General features: G+C 38.7%; 1 protein-coding gene across 1 annotated transcript in view; it reads right to left on the bottom strand.

The window, feature by feature from the left end:
* The window catches only part of LOC143244136 (potassium channel subfamily K member 18-like), a 30,644-nt gene extending 7,408 nt beyond the window's left edge, over positions 1-23,236 (bottom strand). Inside the window, exon 1 of the mRNA XM_076488268.1 lies at positions 22,323-23,236. Coding sequence (XP_076344383.1) covers positions 22,323-22,746 — 424 coding nt within the window. The 5' untranslated portion in view covers positions 22,747-23,236. The remainder of the gene's footprint in view (positions 1-22,322) is intronic.
* Positions 23,237-24,316: the final 1,080 nt, after the last annotated feature.

Here is a 24,316-nt window from a genome sequence, read left to right on the forward strand (position 1 = left end):
GAGACGTAACATATCCTCGTTCGTCAAGCGTGCCTACAAGGCATATTTTGAAGTTCATCTTGGTGATCAAGACAAGTAATGGGCTCCTCATGTTGTGTGCCACAATTGTGAGGAAATGCTTCGAGACTGGACCAAAGGAAAACGCAATGGTCTGCCTTTTGGTGTTCCAATGATTGGCGCAAACCCACCAACCATGTAACTGACTGTTATTTCTGCATGGTAAACACAACGGGTGTTGGGAAGAAAAACCGACATAAAAGATTACGTATCCGAACATTCCCTCAGCTATTCGGTCTGCTCCGCACTCTGAAGAAGTTCCTGTTCCAGTTTTCAAAGGCTTGCCTTCATTGGACGATAAAGACATTGGACATGATACAAGCGAACAAGACAGTTGTGACAGTGAATTGTCAGAAAGTGTACACAATCGGAGAACTGTTCTTCAGACACTGAACCTTTCCCCGTCCCCAAGCCTCTTCCCAAGGCTGAACTGAATGATTTAATGCGGGATTTAGGTCTTTCAAATAAAAATGTCAAATTGCATAAAATCTGTAGCTTGCAGACAAAAACCGACTTCAGATTTGAAATCAACACACTCAAATTGACTATAGAAAGGTCTTTTTTTAAATGCAACAAAATGAGTGTTCCCCAGTGTAATCGATACTATTTGTTATCTACAAGTAAACGCCATTCCGAATATCTAATATTATTTTGTTTTTATTAAAAGTGTTCCCAAAATATTGTTGTTGTTTTTTAATTTCGCACAAAGCTATCTGTGCTAGCCGTCCCGGGCCCGGCATGACCAAGCGCGTTAAGGCGTGCGACTCGTAATCTGAGGGTCGCGGGTTCGCGCGTGAGTCGCGACAAACATGCTCGCCCTACCAGCCGTGGGGGCGTTATAATGTAAGAGTCAATCCCACTATTCGTTGGTAAAAGAGTAGCCCAAGAGTTGGTGGTGGGGGGTGATGACTAGCTGCCTTTCCTCTAGTCTTACACTGCTAAATTAGGGACGGCTAGCACAGATAGCCCTCGAGTAGCTTTGTGCGAAATTCCAAAAACAAACAAACTAGCCGTCCCTAATTTAGCAGTGTAATACAAGAGGGAAGGCACCTAGTCATCACCACCCACCGCCAACTCTTGGGCTACTCTTTTACCAACGAATAGTGGGATGGACTGAAACATTATAACGCCCCCACGGCTGAAAGAGCGAGCATGTTTGGCGCGACGTGGATGCGAACCCGCGACCCTCAAATTACGAGTCGCACGCCTTAACACGTTTGGCCATGCCGGGTCTGAATATTATTAAAAATATATATCATAATACACTCCATGTGAAACAGAACTTTCTTTTTCTTTTCTTTTTTTGCATGTGTGTTAGAGTATACCTTTCTTCAAACTTGTGTATTTTAAATACCTTAACACTCCTAATATTGAATGAATGTTTTTATATATTGATTATCATCTATTAAATTGTAATGTAGGTCTTGTATTTTCGTTTGGCATAAGTTAGCTAAATAAACACACACAGTACCGAATAAATTATGTTTTAAATCGCTGATTACGATAAAGAGAATTTAAGTGCAAAATATTAAAAAAGTATCTTTTTTAAGGAGCGAACCATTTTTCTCTGAAATCACCCAGTCAATACATCGAGGTGAGTTAGCTAAGAATTACACTTCTAACAATTGTAACTCTTCCCTATTAAGTGATTAACTGTTTCACTGTTTTCTGTGCTAATTGCCTCATTCTTTTGTGTCATTCAACAGCGTTAAAATAGTTTCTTGAGCTCTATTAGTCGTAGTAACTTCTAAAAATTGCTTAGGGCAAGCATAACATGTCTACTTCAAAGTAATGTGCAACGTGAGTTATGTGTAATTTCAAACATTGCACACATTTCCGAACAAAGTTAAATGTTACTGTTTTCGTATGTTAGTTTGATGTTAAAAAAGAAAAAGGCACCCAAATACTTTCACGGTTCTTTCATGTTTTAATTACAGCACAAAATCAAAGTACTAGTAAGAGTGTGTCGAATTAGTCTCGGAACATTTTACAGCGAATATCTTCTGCTGATGTTGGCAAGATTTGTCGGAATACTGCCATGGAAGATTGTGGTCACGCTGAAACGTGGACACGAGATGAAATGACAGCGAGCTTATTATCACGAGATCAGGGCAGTCTGCGAACAAACAAATGTGCGATTTTCTTCTGTGTTATTCCTTTATCACTCCTACGATACTTTACACACAAATATCAACTCTTGTTTCACACTGCCTAAAATACACTCGACTACGGCAGTTCCACTAGAAACAAACAAAGAGCTGGAAAAATCTATTTTTAACGGGGAAAGGGAAAAGTAGTTCACGAGCTCCCCACTGATATACCTCCAGCTGATAGCCGAACTTCGACCCACTAGATTAACACCAATCGTTAGATAGACAGAAGAAGAATTTGCTCTAATAATCTTCACTGCTCACGATCCAACATCTACTTTCGTGATGGTATCAAGAATATGCACACAAGGTACGGAAATGTGTCAAGGAACACCAGGCTGAGAACCAAAACGTGTCAAGAAACAAGATGCATGGTACTGAGACGTGTCGAGAACTGTAAGTGTAATAAAACTAGAGGTGGCATACGAAAACGTAGATTACAGGTTGATTACATAAACTCCAAAACAAATTTCTAAAGACCTGCTATTGTGTCTTTTCTTGTCAACATACCTTGTTGTTTAACCCACGTTAATCCTATAAATAAATACATAGATATTTCAGCTCAGTCACTCCTTCCTTATAAAATGTATTGTTGAACACAAAGAAATTCATAAAATTATTTCAGTTTGGACCTGGCGTGGTCTAAGGATTAGCATGACTGGATTGTGAATCCTGTGAGTCATGGTTCGCGTCCCTTTCTCGAAAACTTCGCTCCAAACTTTAAGAGCCATGGGTAGCCTATAAGAGCGACAGTCAAAATTCACTCTTCGGTCAGACGTGAGTATTTCAAGAGTTGACGCTGGACACTGCCAATAGGTGTCTTTGCTCAAGTCTACCATTTCGAATTTAGAAAAGACTATGCGAAATTAGTTCTATTTAAACGCACAGCATTCTTCACGGCTCCGTTCCTCTGAATTATCTATTAATAAACATCCTCCCAATCGCTTCCAATCTCTGTCATTTATTTTGTGAACGTTACTCATTGAAAAAAAAAAATTCCTTTATATATAGGCTCATTAGTCTTCGGTGAGTTCCTTCTCCTGGAAATTCTTCTAACAATTTATTGTCAGTGTGTTTAAATTATTTGCAAATTGCTAGTGGCCAATAAAACAGAATTCCTTTCGACCGCATTTGGAATACTCCGCTGTTTATCTAACACTGTTTTGTTTTGTAAGATCACAATAACTGGTGAATAAAATATTTACCGAGCTGCGACATCTAGATTTCAGTAAAACAACTATTTATTTCAATATTCAGTATCTCAACCTCGTAACGACTATTGCAGGAAAAAGAAAACTTAACAATAATTATAATTATAGCAATAAATTTGCCAATTTTATTAATTACGTTTAACAATTAATGCTTAGAAGCACTTTCCTAAAGTTTCTTTAAATTAACTGCAAAACCACTACTCGAGGGCTATTCGTGCCAGTCGTTCCTAATTTTAATGCGATGGATTAGAGAGAATACCTTTAGTAAACGTCACCCACCACCACCTTTCGGGGTGCTTGTTAACAACACAATTAATGGGATTGACTGTTAGTTATAACACTTCATGCCTGAAATGCGACCATTTTCGGGAACAAGATTCGAACCCCTGACCTGCAGATTGCGAGTCGAGTGTCTAACCAGCAGACAAAGTCGAAGAAACTGTCATATTAATTTACTTGATTAGCAGATAAAATTTAATCCTGTTGTGATAAAACCGTACTATACCTCCTTATGTTATACTGTCATAGATGGCGTTCAAAAATTCCAATAATTCACGAGATCTATCCTCAAGATAATGGCTGATAAAGAGAGGAAATCAGACGAAGGGAAGTGTCGGTTTGTTGTTTTTAAAAACAGCAATTAGAAGAATGTTGGTGGAATTCTGTCTTCTCTTCAAACGAGTTACATCCAACGAAACAACATGAAGCACGCACTACAACAACACTGTTACTATTCGCGAGACACACATGATGAAACGCCAGTAGTTTTACATGTAGTCTTGTAAATGACACTGATGTAATGATAAAGATGGTATTTCTAGCCTTAGTTGAGATCCGATTGTTAACTCTAGCAAAGTAAACGCTAAATTTAAACTAGAAGATCGCTAAAACAGGACGAGGCCTCATTGTTTCGGAAATAAAATTAACTGAAAAAGCAAAAGGTGGAGAAAACTTACACGTACCTTTGGTTGGGGAGAATTTTGAAAAATGCTGTTAGACTGGACCAAGCAGTAGAATTGTACATCCGGGACTCATGTAGAGTTCTTTAGTCGTCGTGAGTAGATATTTTTGTAAAATAAAACGTTTCGAATCTTAATAACAAAATTATTTGAAGACAATCGGTAAATTTGTGTCATTATTCACAGTCTTTAATTTAACGAAAACTAAGCGAAAATATATAAAGTAAGCTTACGTAAGTCGCTAAATCTCTAAATTTATCTATCCCTCTAAACACACAGCCATGACAAGATGAGTACTTGTTGTGTGGTACAAAAATATCTCCATTTACCTAAACCCATGTTAATATACCAGTAAGCCCGGTCACTATACAATCCATCTTAAAACACACAGAACTTTACAGCATCCTTCTAGGGTTAGGTACTACCACTGTTTCCTGTAAGACCGTATTTTAGAAGTGGGGCTTACAGCATCATTCTCGGGTTAGGTTCTACCACTGTTTCCTGTAAGCCCGTATCCTAGAAGTGGGACTTACAGCGCCCTTCTAGGGTTAGGTGCTACCTCTGTTTCTTGTAAGACAGTATCCTAGAAATGGGACTTACAACCTCCTTCTAGGGTTATGTACTACCACTGTTTCCTGTAAGACCTTATCCTAGAAGTGGGACGTACAACCTCCTTCTAGAGTTAGGTACTACCACTGTTTCCTGTAAGACCTTATCCTAGAAGTGGGACGTACAACCTCCTTCTAGAGTTAGGTACTACCAGTGTTTCCTGTAAGACCTTATCCTGGAAGTGGGACGTAGAACCTCCTTCTAGAGTTAGGTACTACCAGTGTTTCCTGTAAGACCTTATCCTGTAAGTGGGACGTACAGCATCCTTCTAGGGTTAGGTACTATCACTGTTTCCTGTAAGACCGTATCCTAGAAGTGGGACTTACAATGTTTTCCATTCACTCATTCCATTTTATCTATTTATTATTTGTCAGTTGTTATTTTTGCAATAAGTGACAGAAACATTACTTGTTCTGGATTGTATAATAAATGTTTAGTTCACTAGGCTATACATACCGGATCTGAAAAACGTGAATCACTACGATACAACCAAGGACACCTGATCTTTCACTTCCCTCTTCCATTGCACAAACCAGAGAGAATACAGCTTGAAATGTCACAACAAATAAAACATGTTCACTATCAAATATTCCACCTTGTAGTGGAACATCAACCTCTCTCTTCAGGTGGTACTTACATGCTACAAATCAGGTTTAGATATCACACAGTGGACACAGTAAATGTAATACATTATGTAGCTTTACGTTTAACAATTAATAAACTTTTAAATTGATGCACTAAGCGCTTGTAGATATGTTTTCACTGCTTTACTCCTCTGCCAAGCACGATTACACTAAAAACGATTCAGGGGTCAGCTAGTTTTTATAAATCCTTATTGCTTTGAAATGGTACAAGATATTTAGGAAAGGATTAAAGGAAACTAAGTATGCTTCTTGAAAGTTTAAAGTAAACCTGCTAATATATGTGCCATAAGTAATTTGAGAATTGCTTAATGAACTCTGAAAGTTTTACTTTATGTAGGAATATAAACACACAACTTAACGACCTGCACATTAAGGTGCAAGTTAAAATGATAAACAAAAGGTCGTTAGAAAACCACGCATATATTATCTGTAACAATTAAAGATCAACCCAGCAGGGGTATCTTTAAATCGACCGGACGTTTCATGTGCTACCGCTCAAAATACTAAATGTGGACGGCCTACTCCCAAATTCAAAGCCAGGAAATCTTCTGTAGTATATATAAAAGCACGTACAACCTAACCTCTTCTCACACACATATATCTGTGTGTGTTGTCGTACTACATGGTATGTGTATATGTGTCTTGGGTAAACGTTTGATAGCGGTTTTTAACTTCATTGAAACTCCATGAAAATTGTTAACTTTATTAAAATATATGTAATTTAGAATTTATCAGCTCCTCGGTCAGCCATATTAAATATTCTCAGTTTGACACAATGCAAGAATGCATTTAAACTGTAATATAGAACAAAGGTCAAACTGAGACTTTGGGGTACGAAGAACAAGGGTCATGGAGGTCTGGTTCTCAGTGGATTTTGAGGGGTTAACATATATTTTGGCTACCGTCCCAAATATTTCGAAACATTATAAAAGGTGTTTCGGTTCGAGAGACTCCAATTCCTCTGTTCCTGCGGAGTTTACGTAAGCTAGAACTTTCTTCACGTGGGGGAAAACCATATCACTCGCTAGACGTCATTTTGCACACGTAGTTTCGGACAGAGACTCTGTTGGTTGATTGATTTGGTGTTTTATGGCGCAAAGCACCTAGGCTATCTGCGCGAAACATCCGATAAAAAGTTAAAGAAAATTTATTAAAATTCATAAAAGGAAATTAAGGTAAAACAAAATAAAGTTTAAAAAAAACATAAATAACATAAAACCAATATTTACATCTAGTCTACAACGTTAAGAGAAAAACTACAGTAATAAAAGTTGTAATGGACTTTCTGTAGCATAATTGTAGTTATCATAACTCGCCAGGAAGACTAATGGGTAAGTACAAAAACCACCGTCAGTCACCTGAAGTTGGCCTTTCCAGTCCTGGTTCCATCTTACTTGACGTGATGGCTATTTTCAAAAAGTAAAGTAATCAAAGTTTTAAAAGACATGTAGCAAAATTTTAATAATAACTCGCTATGATGACTAACGGGTAGTTCAAACAGCAGCGTTAGTCAACTGAAGTTGGCCTTTCCAATCATGGTTTCGAGTTATTTGATGTTACGGCTATTTTTCAATTTCAAATCGAACTAAATGCACTGTGATTCTTAAAAAGGAATCACATTAAAAAAGGTCTAATGGAGAAATTAAAAAACTTAAATGGCATTAAAAAGATTAATGACCTTTAAAAAACTAAAAACATTACCAAGGTGGGCAGTGTCACCATCACCAATAACTGTCTAACATTATGGACAAACCTTGGGACAGAACATGTTTAAAATGGTGCCATCGTTACGACTCTCAAGTAAAATGTGGTTTATCGTGACCTGAGTGTTACACAGACTACATATAAATGCATCAGTTCCAGATAAAAGAAAAGGATGAACAAGTTAGAAGTCTAGTTAGAACAACTTCCTCTTTCCAATCCTTATGGAAGCAAGACGGCCAAAGTCCAATATAGGGTTTTATTTGGAAAAGCTTGTTTTCACGTTGCTCACTCCTGATCGTCTGCCAGCTGGCACGGAGACGAGCCTTGAATACAGGACCTTAGTCCATGCATGGAACAGGCACAACAGTTACAGTGCCAGAGCAGATAGGTTTAGTTGTGGTGTCAGCGAGCTCGTTCCCATGAATACCAACGTGGCCCGGTATCCAAAAAAAAATGGATAGAAGTATATGTTGACGAAAAATGGGCCAGTCGGTTTTGAATATCAGCAAGAATAAGATGTGAACTAGCATGAAGCGATTCCAGAGCCAGTAGAGAACTAAGCAAGTCAGTATAAGTAGTGCAGTTGGAGTACTGCTTAGCTTCAATATGATCCAGGGCAAGAGAAATGGCGTACAGTTCAGCAGTGAACACAGAAGCCACAGAGGGAATTCTGCTCACAACCATTGAAACATAACAAACCATGGCAGAGCCCACACAGTCATCTGATTTCGAACCACCTGTATAAATGGGAATAGAATGATGGTTCGAAAGATGTTCAGCAAATAACAGACAGTATTTCCAATGCAGAGTGTCTGCTTTTCTCATGCGACTTAAATATAGGTCACATTAGAGGACTGTAAGAAGTCATGGTGGGATGGGCTGACTAGTGGATACAACAATGTTATCCAAAGACAGACCCAATTTATCCAACTGCACCTGTATACGCAGGCCAAAAGGACCAATGAGAGATCGTCTGTTTCGCAAAAGTATGGTCTACCAAGGAAAGAAAACACAACCCCAGGTGGGATGCTTTGGTAAAGGAACAAAGTTTAGAAGCATATAGTAAAGACAGTTGCAAACGGCAGAGGTGCAAAGAAGGTTCATGAGATTAGGTATAAGCTCTGAACTGGGGAAGTGCTGAAAGCTCCAGTGCAAAGCCAAAGTCCTAGATAATGAATGGGGTCCAGCATCTTCAAGGTCAAGGTTCTGGCAGAATCATAGACCAATTATCCATAATCGAGTTTTGATCGAATAAGAGCACTATATACGTCTTTAGCAAATAACATCGATCCACTCCCCAAGTGGTGGAAGAGAGGACACGGAGGATGTTCAGTGCTCTTGTACATTTGACCCATAGCTGCTTGATGTGTGGTATAAAAGTCAGCTATGGTCAAAGATAAGCCCAAAGAACTTTGTCTTAGGGACCACAGGCAACACAACTTCACCAATACAGAGTTCAGGATCAAGGTGAATACCCAGTTGGCGGCAAAAGTGCGTGCAAAAGGTTTTAGAGAGAGAGAAGTTAAAGCTGTTTGCTGTGGTCCACTTCAATAAATGACTGAGGGCAGTCTGTAGCTGCTGCTCAATATACCTCAATGTTCTTGTAGAAAATAAATAGAAAGTGTCGAACCCATACGAACTTGGAATTTCCTGTCCCTTGAAAAATTAATAAAAATGGGCAAATGGCCACGTAACCCACATATATGGAGGTCTCGCAAAATTCCATACCTCTATGTTGTATCATAAGACTTCTCAATTACAAGAATATTGATACAAGATGTTGTATGAGAAAAGACTTTTCTGATTGATGTTTCAAGTTGAATAAGGTGGTCTAATATGGAGCGCTGTCATTGGAACCCACACTGAGTGAGTGAGAGGAGGTTGTTTAATTCGAAGAACAAAACAAAACGAGCATTAACCATCCTTTCTAAGGTCTTACAGAGACAGCTTGTTAATGCAATTGGATGGTAGTTTGAAGGAATCTAGGAATCCTTTCCAGACTTAGATAAAGGTAGGATATTAGCCTGGCACAGGCATCAGGAGAAACATTCTCCTGCCAGATCTGGTTAAAAACAATCAGAAGAAGAGCAAGAGAAGCAGGAGATAGATGGTGCAGCATTTTATAATGTATATCATCAGGTCCAACTGATGTACTGCCAGACCAACGAAGAGCCAGTTTGAGTTCCACCAGTGTAAAGGGACGATTATAGTCATAGAGACAATCAGCTCGAAAGGAAAAAGGTGATTGCTCTGCCTGAGTCTTGATGGCTAAGAAAGTGGAGGAAGAAGCAGAAGTGCTAGATACCAGGCAAAAGCTTTCACATAGAGTATCGGCGATGCTCAGGGTATCAGCGACTTCCTGGCCATCATGCAGCAAGATCGAGAGGGAAACAGAATTACATTGCACACTGACCTTTCTAATCTTGTCATATATGACTTTGGAACCGGTAGTAGAAAATATACTGGTTGTGAACTTAATCCAAGATTTCTTCTGGCTTTGACATCTTACCCACCGAGCATGTGCACGGGCCTGCTGGAAAGCAATGCACTTCGAGATCGTGGGATATCTACAGAAAGTATTCCAGGCCTGTTTTTTGAGCCTTCCATGCTACATGGCAGGTAGGATTCCACAACGGTCAAGGATATCGTGCAAAACCTATCGAGGAGTTAGGAATACATTGAGCAGCTGCTTGTATAATACAGTCAGTTACTGCTGCCACACAGTCAGTCGTCTATTGATGGCTAACAGACGATGGCAGAATCGAGTTCTGCAAAAGCAGTGAAAGAGGACCAGTTTACGTGATCCAGCTTCCACCGGGGCACGTGGGTCGGGTGGCATCGACCACGGCCAGTATCTCTCAAAATTATAGGAAAATAATCACTGCCTCGTGGATTATTACCAACCCTCTATGAGAATTGGGAGAACAATGAAGGGGAGCAAATTGAGAAATCAATAGCAGTAAAGGACTGACTAGGTTCATAGAAATAAGTAAAAGAACCAGTATTGAAAAGAGAAAGGTTGTGATCAGAGATCATACGCTCTACAGAGCAACCCTCCTATCAATATCAGCACTTCCCCAGATGGGATAATGTCCATTAAAGTCCTCTAGGATGAAAAAGGGAGATGGCAACTGTTCAATGAGAGCATCAAGGTCTGATTGATCATATGTCTCTCCATATGGTATGACCCAAGGAAACACTGATGGCTACAGCCTCCAAGGGTGTGTCAAGTGGCAAAGACAAGGTGGGCACATGCTGATCAATCAACATCGCCACTCCTCCATGCACTTGTCCATCACACAGCCCGTCATTTTTGAACAAAGAAAACCGCCGAAAGGTGACTGTATTGGCAAGTTTCAGAAATGTTTCCTGTAAGGAAAGGCATACAGGATTGTAGGGAACAATCAATGTTTTGATGTCATCCAGATTAGAATGTAAACCTTGATAGTTCGACTGTATCAAGGTAACCATTTTTATTTATGTGGTGGCAAACTGAGTGGAGAACCCTTCTGTTTACGACCACGTCTTTTTTCTTCACTGTCTTTATTCAAGGGAGGTTTATCGACCTCCATGGATCCTGCCCTGGGTTGATTGGGCAGGACTTTGCTGTTGGAAGAGGATTTCAGCGACTGAGGACGTAAACGAATGAGCGTTTTGCATCTTGATGTGGGAGAAGATGTACCTGAGAAAATGCCCGTATCCAGAACCAAAGGAAGTGGATCTTGAGATTTGCTGGAATGTATGTGATGGACAGAGATGGGTATTGAAGTTGATTTGTCAACTTTTTTAACCATGGAGATCAAAAGATTTTTCATTTGTTTTAGGAATGATTCTTTTGGAGGCACAGAGATCCATGTGCACTCACACTCTAATAGTGGAATGAAGTGCAGCAGCATCGTTTTGCATCTTGATGTGGAAGAAGATGTACCTGAGGAAGTGCCCGTACCCAGAACCAAAGGAAGTGAATCTTGGGATTTGCTGGAATATATGTGATGGACAGATATGGGTATTGAAGTTAATTCATCAACTTTTTAATCATGGAGGTCAAAAGACATGTCATTTGTTTTGAGAACGATTCTTTTGGAGGCACAGAGAGATCCATCTGCTACCCTGCTGTAGTAGTGGAATGAATAGAGAAGCAATGGACAGCAATTTTCGAGCCTCAGGATAAGTAATGTTACGAATCATTTTCAAAATGCTGCACCTCTTTTTCTTCCAACCATTTAGGGCAAGAACGAAAGTAGAATGGGTGAGTGCCACTGCAATTGACACAATGAGGGTCCGTTTCACGCTCATAGGCATCATGGCCCTTGCCTCTGCAACAAGCACACGTCAAGGAACCACAACATGACGTCTTTAAGTGACCAAACTGCTGACTCTGGGAATATTGGAGAGGGTTTGGAATGCATGGCCATACCCTGCAATTAAGATAACCTGTCTTGATGGTGGCAGGTAAATATGGTGATGTAAATGTCAGAATGAAGATATTGGTCGACATCATTATTCCATCTTTGCGAGATACGTCTCACTGTAAAAACTTCTTGAGTGGAGAAACCATCGAGAATCTCTGATTCGTGGATATTCTTCAAATCCCTCTCAACGATAACTCCTCGTGATGAATTAAAAGTAACACGAGGTGTCGCCTCAATAGGTATTTCCCCAATTGCCTTTGAATGCAAGAGAAGTTCACTGCATACAGATGTGGATGTTTCCATCAATATGTCACAAGAGCAAAGCTTCTTTAGTGACTTTGGAGAGCCAGCAAGTCCCTCTAGTCCCTTCCAAATGAAAAATGGGAGACATTTGCCTTAGAGGTTTGTTTGAAAGAGAATGTAGGATAAGAAAATGAGGTACAACAGGTGTTATAAATGTTAAAGATTGCTGAATCTTCAAGACATGGTTGTTTACCTATGGACTGTTTTTCACTATTTTATTTAAGTTTATAACTTAAATCCATAACACAAAAAGGAAATTTCGGTGCCCATTGACCCCACCCACCATGGAGCCCTATGAGGGGATGCACTACAATGTCAAACAAGGACATTGTAGCAACGCCAGAGTTTCGTGAGCACTATACCCAAACACCAGCATCAGGCACAATGTCCCCAACACCTGTTGAGAACATCCAACAATGGTACTTAGTTGACTATAGCCCAAGTGGACCAGCCAATTGACCCAAGGGGGCCACTCCAAGGCCACCCGTCTACAGGAATTCAAGGTCAAAGTGGTGTGTTAGGGTTGGACCCCTGAACCATCAAGATCCTCTCCTCCCCTTCACGGATTGCCACGCACGGCAAACACGTAGGTGGATGTTTAGATCCCAGAGTAGGTAAGCTGAAATAACAGAACCTTCCCTGGGAGGTCCCCTCACCACGTACAGGATATCACACTGAGGGGGAACAAAAGGTGCACGTGCTGCAAGATGTATCACACCCAAATATTGCCATCCCATGTTAAATATCTTTCAATACCCGTATAAAAAACCATCTCACATTTCGTGTCCTGCTGTTTATAGACCAACATCAATCCATCAAAAACAATTCATTCTTTAGACAAAATGAATTGTTTATATTGAAGTTACACAATGGGCTATTTGAGCTGTGTCAAACAGGGGTATCGAAATCAGAGTTTCAGCGTTATACGATATAGAAATACAACTAGGAATTCTAAAGAATGAATATTACAGATTGACAAATAGAGTATGCACGTGTCCAAAAACATTTCTAATATTTTTACTGGGAGTTTGAAGCTACAATAGAAAAAGCAATGTAGCAATTAAAAGAAACATCATTTTGCAAGTTATCTTGACGAAAAAAAATTTCAGGAACAACCTGAGAACATCCTACGTGTAATTGCTATCTGCCAGAGATAGGAAAAAACAAAAACAAGAGCTTAGGCTTAGCAATCAATTATAAAGGCAAACAGATTACAACCGCGCCTGTTCCGTTCCTGAAGTCGCAGATAGCCCTCGTGTAGCTTTGCGCGAAATTCTAAAACAAACAAGCTGTTCCTAAAGACAGATGTTTTCACCTAAATAATTACTGATGTTTTGGTTAAGCCTATCTTACCTACGAAAGCTAAAAACTATGTACAAAAAAAAGTTTCGGTAGTTATAACGACGATGTTGATGGCTTTTCCTTCTACTTTCTGTAGTAACTGAATCTCTAAAGACCAGAATACTTTGAAAAAATTTTATTTCCTTTGTAGTTGGGGAAGAACTTGTTTATTTTGAGGTTGGAAAGGCACTATTCTAAATAAAATGTTAAGTTGATTTCTGTCAAAAAAACATTAACCACAAAAACACACACGAGCACACTAAATGTTAACCCTAACACAGTCGGAAGTATTAGTTATTCTATTGATTGTTCTTCTTAAACCACTGACGGTTTTAATAACAAAATATATGTTTATAAACCCAATGAATAAAACAACCAAGATTTCCTGATGTCATGGTGTAGAAACTAAAAGATGATTTTAAAAATAATTGAAGTTTTAAAAGCTTGTGTCGAGTGGTGGCCTTCTCGTCACTAAGATATTGCGAGACGAACAGAGTGTACAAAGCTTTGATATATTTGTTGTTTTACCTAATAAACGGTAAAAAAACATGCGTACAGTTTTTTCCTGTAAAAGACACGATCTATAAGATTATCGAACACTTTTAAGACACGGGAAAAAATCAACAAAGATTCGACCTGATAAGTTCATCGTCAGATCAATTGTTTTGCGTTTTAAGTAAAAATGTTAATAACCGTATCATCCGTCTCCACTCTACATCTTCCATCGACAACATGAAATATGCGGTTTGTTTCAGTGCAATGCTAAACAACAGACTATCTACGATCCGTCCTCCATAGGGAATCTAACTGCGAATTTTGGCGTTATAAGTCCTTACATTCAACGCAGACCCACTGGTACACTCAGATATTTCTAAGTTTAACTACAGTATTTTTTAAAGTGTCCTTACAAGAGTTATCTCATTTGTTGTGGACCTTTTATTGTAAAGCACAGTCATATTTGCTTGTCTGCTGTTTAATTACGGAAAATCGAACCCCGAATTTTAGCAGTACAAGTCCTTAAACTCACACGGAGGGGCGTCGTTGTTACTACACATAATATTTACAATAGCTGAAGACCAGCAGATACAATCAAAACCAAAACTAAAATTCCACATGTAGGAGCAAGTGAGAAGCGCCGTGAACACCACAGTTTAATCGATTTCTTTAGTAATATACCTTTCGGAAGAATACACAGATAAGAGAAGTATATTACTTGTAAAGAGAGACATTACAATCAAAGAATTACTAAATAAAATGCTGTGAAGAAGTTATAACATCGATAGACTTAGTTACGTGAAAAGTGACACAGACTGAACACGATTACAAAAACTATACAAAAAGTCCATATACTTATTACGCTACATAACTCGACGGGATAATATATACCTGTTGACACATACTTTTTAAAATAATATCACTGAATATGTTATGGATTTACCTCTCACATAACGATTTCAGTAATCCAATTTTTAGCCAAGACAGACGTCACAACGCCTATTAAATGTTTGATTTTTGAACTTTGGCGCGCGCCGTTACACAATAACTATCTATGCAGAGAGACAACAATATGAATACCTCAACTCTTGTCTGATCCAATAATGAGATTTTATCTTCATTCGTTACAGCGCATCCGAGGACCTAAAAGTACAGAACAGGTTTTTGCGACAACCGGACGCGAACCATGAGCCCATAGATTCGCGTTAGTAGACAAATCTTAAACAACAAATTATTCTTCCCCTTGATGATTACAACAAACTCTTCAAGTGACTCTAACGACAGTGTAAAGATTAACTAAACAATGAAATTATCCAAGTGACCATGATGATTGTGTAAAGATTAACTAAACAATGAAATCATCCAAGTGACCATGAAGACTGTGTAAAGATTAACTAAACAATGAAATCATCCAAGTGACCATGAAGACTGTGTAAAGATTAACTAAACAATGAAATCATCCAAGTAAAGATTAACTAAACAATGAAATCATCCAAGTGACCATGAAGACTGTGTAAAGATTAACTAAACAATGAAATCATCCAAGTGACCATGATGACTGTATAAACTAAACAATGAAATCATCCAAGTGACCATGAGGACTGTATAAAGATTAACTAAACAATGAAATCATCCAAATGTCCATTGGGGCTATGTAAAAATTTACGTGCCACATCTCACGTGTTTTTAAGAGTATAGATTTTTATTTAATTAGTCTTCTGAATTTGAGTTTCTTAATTAACCGATTATTTCCACTGTTGCATTGATTTACCACATATGGAAATGGAATCTGATTTCGATCATATAGCAGGACATGTAATTTAAAAATACCAAATTGCAAAGCCCTCTGCTTATGCAATTATACAGGATTTAAACACAAGTATCCAACTCCTATTAAGCAAAATTATTTTTTTAGATTTTATTCGATTATCAAACAACTCTAAATTTAGATCTAGCCATGAGGTGGAACGTGCATTTCAGGTCTTCTAAACTGTTCAACTGTCCTGAAGACTACTCAAACGACATAACACACGGACTCAAAATCTTTTCTGTGAAGCTGACTTGACAGAACATTAATGTACAAGAACTTATTACGTCATTTACATCAGCAGTTCTTTTCGAAGAAAGAAGATAACAGTAAAAATAGTCTCTTCTGCCCATCTTGAGAGTCTTCGGTTGTATCACAATACCATCTGTCAGCATGTTGTTTAGGATAAAATGATCCAGAGAATTTAATTTTCAATGTCTGAAGGATGTTTTTTTTTTATTAGTGTTCACCATTAAATCAGAATTTATTAATTTATTAAGCTTTACGCTTCGTAAGTTTGTGGACTTTTGGATGAATAAACTAATATTTTTGTATCGCGATTCTCTCAGTTTAAGAGGTTTAAAATCGTCCTCTATCGAAGTTTTATTTATTTATTTACCTATGAAAATGGAAAAACGAAACTTTCTTCTCCCTCTACGATATGATACATTATTAGATGTAACTGTTACAAAAAACTTGCAATGGTCAATAGCGTTGAAAATTATGCAATAATAAGTGGTCCCCTTTGATTAGCCTAAAACATACATTCGCCGTGATGGTGATAAAGGTGTAATTTTGTTTGCCCGAGCAACTTATATGTATTTAAGAGCACCATCCGGTCACGAAAAACCAACCCTTCTCAGCATCGCGCCAAATTTCGAAACATTATGTCCGAGAAGAAATTGATTCTTAGAAATAAACTACTTAACTTTACTATTCAGAATTGTTTTTTTAGATTTGAAATCCATGATGTATGAAAAAAGATACAGCTGTAATAGCAGTAATGATCTTAAGAGGTTTCAGTGTTCCCATATCCTCCGAAATCAATATTATACACTTTGCTTTCTTCTAATCTAATGTGATTTTGACATCTCTTCTTTCTCCACTTTCATCATCATTTCTTCACTTCCAGTTAACATAATTGACTTTATTCAAGCATGCATCCAAAGATAAGTGGTATCTATAAACATTATATTCTCTTTCTATGTTTATGTTCCTGTAAGACATCTTACATATGCCACTTTGTTTCATTTTAATCAGAAGCAGCAGCTTTCTTACATTGTATTTTTGGATTACACTTACGTAATCTGGTGCCTCCAATTATTTTCTTAGCTCTGACATTTTTTTCCCTAAATTAGGGCTACTTTTTCGCAATCGGGAGTCTTTAAAACAGTTTTTTGAGAAGTTAGCTGATGAATAAGTGAGGCTGACATTCGACTGATGGCACCAAAAACGTTCTTTAAGAATGGAAGAGGTAAAGTACGCGATTTTTTTTCTTGTGATTAATGATCGTGAAAGTAAATGAATTTTCAGAACATTTTTTTTCTTCCAGAAACACAAATAAATTTTTTACCTCTTTTCTGGTATTTGAGTTTCAGAAGTTTACAGAATACTATATGTTGTATAACAACAACTGTTTTGTTTTAAATTATACTTATAGTAGAAGACGCTTTCTGGATTTCGGAATTATAGGCCTAGTCAACTTTCATGGCTTTTAGGAACGTATGATTGGTTTGGTTTGGTTTGTTTTGAATTTCGCACAAACCTCCAGGAGAGCTATCTGTGCTAGCCGTCCTTAATTTAGCAGTGTAAGGCTAGAGGGAAGGCAACTAGTCGTAACTATCCACCGCCAACTCTTGAGCTACTCTTTACCTACGAATATTGACGAATATTGGGATTGACCGTCACATTATAACACCCCGACGGCTAAAAGGGCGAGCATGTTTGGTGTGATGGGGATTCGAATCCGCGACCCTCATATTACGAGTCAAGCGCCTTAACCACCTGGCCAGGAATGTATAGACAGTAAGATTTCAGGGTTATATGCTCTTAGGCTTGACGGTGCCGCTTTTGAGCAGGCAACTGTGGAAGTCGAATTATAACTTAAATTCGGCGTCCGAGTTAATTGCTAAAGCAATAAGACTGTTCATGGGATTTCTTATTTCAAATAAACAACTGTATTTTGCTATGTACAAGCCTCCAGAAGGCACTAGAATGTAGCAAGATAAAGATATATATACACAACTTTTTTTCATTTACCATTCGTTAAATAAATGTTATATCAAATAACAGTCGTTTAGCAAGTGTGGTAGAATAAGGCAGACAAAACACTCGACGCCAACTCTTATCCAAGCTCAGTGAAACACAATTGTTACTTACTACCCTAAAGTCCAGAAGACGATGTTTTTCGTATGTGTTTGTTTGTTTATTGGTAACGAAACGCGAACTAAGACTCATATCTGTCACGCCAACATTAGGCCACGCTTGGACCCATTTGTAAATCAACAACTGAAAAATAGAAAGTAAACTTAGTCCTGAAAGTGTGTAGGGCAACTTCTTGCCCTTACAAGAATAGTTCTATCAACCATCATTCTTTCCAGAATAAATAAAATAAGACTAATTTGTGATTAAACACACTTGAAATAAAAATGGATCTCAGAACGGCTGGTATGGGTATTAACACGTTTCGACCTGAAGATGACCTAGGAAAGTCGAAAATTTGTTCTCTGCTTATCAATAAAAGTGTTCATACCCGAACTAGCTGTTCTGAGATACACATACTAAAACTGAACGTGGGAATAAATATCTGGACGTATCCCCCCCTCACATTTCAACCACGTCATTTTATTTGTTTGTTACTAACCCCAAAGCTATACAATGAGTTATTTGCGCTGTATCCACCACGGTTATCTAAACCAGATTTTTATCGTTTTAAGTCCACAGACTTACCGCTGAGCCACTAGGGTGATCTTGTCTTGATTGTGTGAGTTACTTGATTTACTGAACGTTTAATCTTTCACCAGATCATGTTATCTGGTCATTCCTTGATCACGTGACGCTTTCTTCCACTTTAGACTGCCTACATGGTATTACGATAACGTGATTTTCGTTTTATAAGTACGAAAGAGGAATATTGTACTTCTAAACAGGGTGACCATAAACCCATCTGAAACTGACAGGCGTTTTTCAGAAGGAAAAAAGTATAGGACGATGAAACAAGGCTTACCCCAGGAACTCAGAATTAAGTTTGATTTGTTAGGTTTAGATCAAAGTCACATGGGGCTGTCTTCTGTGTCCACATCGGGAAATCAAACCCCAGATTTTGTCATTGTAAGTACGTTGACTTACCGCTGTCCCACCAGAGGACTACTCAGTAATAAACATAGAAACTTATAGCACTAAAATTCAAGATTCGATCCCGGTGGCAGGAATAACACAGATAACCCAGTGCACAACTCTGCGCTTAAAACAAACAAGTGAAATTTGGGGGAAAGATCATAAAATAAAAAGTAAAGAATATCTAAGATAAATGCAGAAACACAAACACGAAATATCAAAATAAATATTAAAAGATTTATAAAGGATCCAAGTAGATGGAATGTCAAAATGTTAAAAGCAGGAAACACGCTACCTACATTTAAACAATGTTATGAAAGAAAGGGGAAGTTTGGAAATAACAGAAGTTTACGAACTGAGGATTTGACAGTAACAAACATAGTTCTGGTTTCACATCGAGACAGTGGCTATGAAAAGACACAGTTTACTGATACTACGAATGAAAGATAAGTAAGCCTGGCAGACATATGGGCCCACCTGCTGGGATCCATCAGATAACGTTAACAGTTTGTTTTTTCCAAGCTTTCTTCCACCTTCATGGAAACCCGTCGTCACCCACACTTGTACTTTACATATGCAGCGTCTTGTTGAGCAGACGTAAACTAATCAGGCTTTGAAACGTTACAAAAAAGAAGTTCCAACACAGATGTGAAACAGAGAACGAATAGCACGTTAGTGACGAAAGGAAAATCGGCCCGCTTCGAGACATAAAAAAACACGAACTTGGCATAAATCAAAATTTCAAGTCTTTGGTCATGAAATATTGAGATAAATGTTTCGTTTTAATACACTAACCAAGAAAGGTAACCTCATTTATACACGACTTATTTCGATATTTTATCAGCTAAAAATTTAAATCGGTCACTAAAATACTGAACTAGATGTGTGTGTGTGTGTTTTCTTATAGCAAAAGCCACATCAGGTTATCTGCTGAGTCCACCTAATTTTAGTGTTGTAAATCCGTAGACTTACTGCTGTACCAGCGTGGGTCACTAGAATGGTTTTGGAATTTCGCGCAAAGCTACTCGAGGGCTTTCTGCGCTACCCATCCATAATTTAGCAGTGTAAGACTAGAGGGAAGGCAGCTAGTTATCACCACCCACCGCCAACTCTTGGGCTACTCTTTTACCAACGAATAGTGGGATTGACCGTCACATTATACGCCCCCACGGCTGGGAGGGCGAGCATGTTTAGCGAGACGCGGGCGCGAACCCGCGACCCTCGGATTACGAGTCGCACGCCTTACGCGCTTGGCCATGCCAGGCGGGTCACTAGATGGGTAAGAATTACCTAAAAACTATTTTTATATATTATGCGACACTTAAACAAAAGTAGCCACATTCATCTCGTACATATTTTGTGTGAATAGGATTTTAATCGTTTTCGCCTATTCAACAATCTTAAAGAACTGCCTTTCGATTTTCGTATGATTAACGTTCCCTGGTGGAACAACAGTGAGCTTGGGGACCTATAACACCAAAAATCGGGGTTCGATCCCTACATCAAATGCGGTCCAAATGATTGATAATTCCTGATGGATCAACAGTAAACTTGAGTGGTAATAACGCTAGAAATGTGGGTTCGCTCCCTGAGGTGGCCAAAGTATACATAGTCCATTGCATTGAACGTCAAAAAAAATATTAACGAAGTGAACCCACGACACAGAACAAACTCCTCTCTGTCTGCGGTTGATGTTTATTTTATTTTGTCAACCTTGAATCGCTGATAAAACTAATCTGTCACCGACAAGGGAAGGTCGGAATGTTAAAAACCATTTAAGTTAGCACTTACAATTACTGTACTTCTTCTCACAAGAACTCAAAAACTAGCTAAACTTACGTGATCAACTACGTATCAACTTCAGCATGGGCGCAGAATACAGATGGTTGAGCACGTTGAGTCGAGTGTGATTCCACCGAATATTGAGCAGTTAGAGGGAAGGGTAATTAACTTATAGCGCTTTTTAATAAACGAACAAAATTTTCATACGCTCAAAGCTGTTGTGGTAAGATCGATTAACTTGGCGATAGGGACTGTAACGACGTGGTAAGGCTCCAAAATAGTTTTAATACGAGATTTTCAAATTCTCTATGGACGGTATTTTTGGCCATGAATCCTCACTTGTTAAAGATAAGTTATTTTTTATCGCCAACATTGAGACGGAGCCACTATTATGATTTCATCTACATAGAACTGAGGATTTTGGTGAAGTTCGTTGAAAAGATGTAGTGCGGGAAACACAAGTGTTCGTTCAGGCCGGTATTCTAAAGCTGAGTACGTCTCACATCGTGCAGTTGGCGACTGGTGTGACACTAGTTTAGTGTCAGTACAGAGTAGGCCCAAGTGAAACGTCAGAGTGTCGACAAATCATATGTTGACACGTCATGCCTCCCGCAGATTCACGAAACATCTCGTGAACCTGACACTCCGTGTGAATAAGTTACCAACTTAAAAAAAAATACATCATTTCAGATTTTAAAATATTAAAGGTAACCGCAAGATCTACATTCTTCCCAGAAACGTGGGGAAGAGGGGACGTGACACCTGACTTATGAGATGTCACAAGAAGACAGTAACAGAATATGAGCAAACTACTGTTCAATGTGAACTTCGATTACATCATAAATATTAAGATTAGGCGTTAGCGGAACTCCACGAAGGACTACCAGCCTTTGCCAGCACACGAACCGTTTTTGTTGTTCTTCCGGGTTCGAATCCCCATCGCACCAAACATGTTCGCCCTTTCAGCCGTGGGGATGTTATGATGAAGTTACGGTCAATTCCACTATTCGTAGATAAACGAGTAGCCCAAGAGTTGGCGGTGGGTGGTGATGACTAGCTGCCTTCCCTCCATTCTTACACTGCTAAATTAAGGACGGCTAGCGCAGATAGTCCTCGGGTAGCTTTGCGCGAATTAAAAAAAAATTTCTTCCTACCACACCGAAACACCCTGCTTTAAAGTCCACTCCAAGCAAAAGTAATCGAAAATGGAACTGAGGGGAACATTAATATCCCCGACACTCCAACTGGTATAGCTTCTTCCCTCCAAAACTAAATGTTTGTCACGTTAAAAAAAGGAATTCTCGAACTCGATGGAGAAATAAATAAAGAAAACTATGAAGAGGGGAAAAGCAGTCCATGAAACATAACTACAGTCCACATTCAACACAATTACAGTAACCATGATCTTTTTCTCTGTAAGACTCGTGACGTACTAGATACCCGACAAACAACAGAATTACGAACAATTCGGTGTGTGATCAGTTAACCCTAATACTAGCACAAACAACTCACCTATAGTTGTTATTACAATGATTGAGTACAACAAGGCACCAGAGAATGACCACTGAAGAGGAGGATCATCTTGGCCATCATAACCTTCTTTCCTGACGGCTCGGACAAGGGTCACCTCGAAGTTTCTGAGGGCGGCTGCCGCCCGCTCTGTCCAGTTGATCTCGTATAGGACGCTACTTTCGGCCGTGATGTCCCACAAGGCTTGCACCACGGCTGTCCGCTCGGCACGCATTTCTTCTCGCTTGGCGCGTTCGTTATAGGCTTCTAAAGCTTCGAAAGTGAAAGCTCCCATGATCGTGTAGCCCACTACCAGCCCGCACAGTCCGATGTGCGAGAAAAGAAAAGTTGTTCCTGCTCGACAGTAGTAGCGACACTTAGCACAGCGGGTCTGTTCCCCTCCCATTGTTCTGTACGATAATGTCATCGATCACTCACAGTATCTCTTCACATTAACTGTTTACACATTTGTCCTCGACAAAAGCTTGTAGTATATAAGGAATCACAATGACACAACGAGAACTATCCCACCAAAAAATTGTAACACGTCACAAGCTTTACAATACTATACATGATCAACAAGGGTTAATACTCTGGGATCTTACAACTGAGTTTTAACGATAAAACCATATAAAATTTGTTGTGCCATTCACTAGACTCCTGTTTAAGAGAAACATGGTTTTGGCTGTAGTTGGTTAACTGATTTTAACATCGAAGCGACAGGTTTCTTGCTGCAAATGTGTCTTCAGGGTCCTGGCTTCAACAAACTTTCAGACGACTTCAGAACTCCAGGAAACTCATATAGTGAAACTTCTTCTATTCCTCCACGTGCGCTTGCGCCACCCTCCACTCTCCCTCTCGGTATAAATAAATAGTAGTAGAACGAGACTATTCAGTTTTGGTACTTGGACTAAGACGCACGCGACACGTCATCACGTGCCAGTGCGGTAATGAGTTTGGAAATTGTGCACGTCGGGTTATTATTTACGGTTAGGGCCCGGAAGACAGCACGTATTACAGACTGACGTTATGAGAGAATAAAGACACCGATGGAAGTTTCCTTCCGTTGATTAAACTAGTCGCCGTCCATAATGCTAATGTGATTCGGGTTTATAGACAACCAACTTCCGTCCTGGCAGGAAATATTACCTGAGTAGCTAGCTGTCCAACGAGAAACGCAACAGAAGAAATAGACGTACCTGACACATTTATGTCCGTGTGTGTACAGAGGACACGACTATGTGTCTGCACAAACTTGATTCTGAGAAACTTTCCTTATCCTAGCGAGTAACCCCCACGTTGGAGTGATTAAACCCTTGTAGATGGCTATTTATAGGTGAGCTTTCGTTTCTCTCTCGTGTACTACATTAAAACAAAATATACCATAGCTCACTTAGAACTTTTAAGACTACTAACTCAATTACAAACTTGTTCAGGTCCAACATAGAACTATTTTCAAAAAAATTAAAATTAACCAATAAAACATAAAAAGCTATTGTGATTACAAGTTTACGTTGTTTGATATTAAAACAGTCTCCACTATGAAGCATAGTAAACACGTAAACTGTTCAATATTTAAACAAGGTCTCCACTATGAAACATAGTAAACACGTAAACTGTTCAATATTTAAACAAGGTCTCCACTAGGAAACATAGTAAACACGTAAACTGTTCAATATTTAAACAAGGTCTCCACTAGGAAACATAGTAAACACGTAAACTGTTCAATATTTAAACAAGGTCTCCACTAGGAAACATTGTAAACACGTAAACTGTTCAATATTTAAACAAGGTCTCCACTAGGAAACATTGTAAACACGTAAACTGTTCAATATTTAAATGACAAAGTCTACACTATGAAACATAGTAAACACAAACTGAATAATATTTAAACAACAGTCTCCACTATGAAACATAGTAAACACAAACTGAATAATAATTAAACAACACTGAATAGTATTTAAACAACAAATTCTCCACTATGAAACACAGTAATC

The sequence above is a fragment of the Tachypleus tridentatus genome, chromosome 2 (assembly GCF_004210375.1).
Source record: "Tachypleus tridentatus isolate NWPU-2018 chromosome 2, ASM421037v1, whole genome shotgun sequence".
Lineage (NCBI taxonomy): Eukaryota > Metazoa > Arthropoda > Merostomata > Xiphosura > Limulidae > Tachypleus > Tachypleus tridentatus.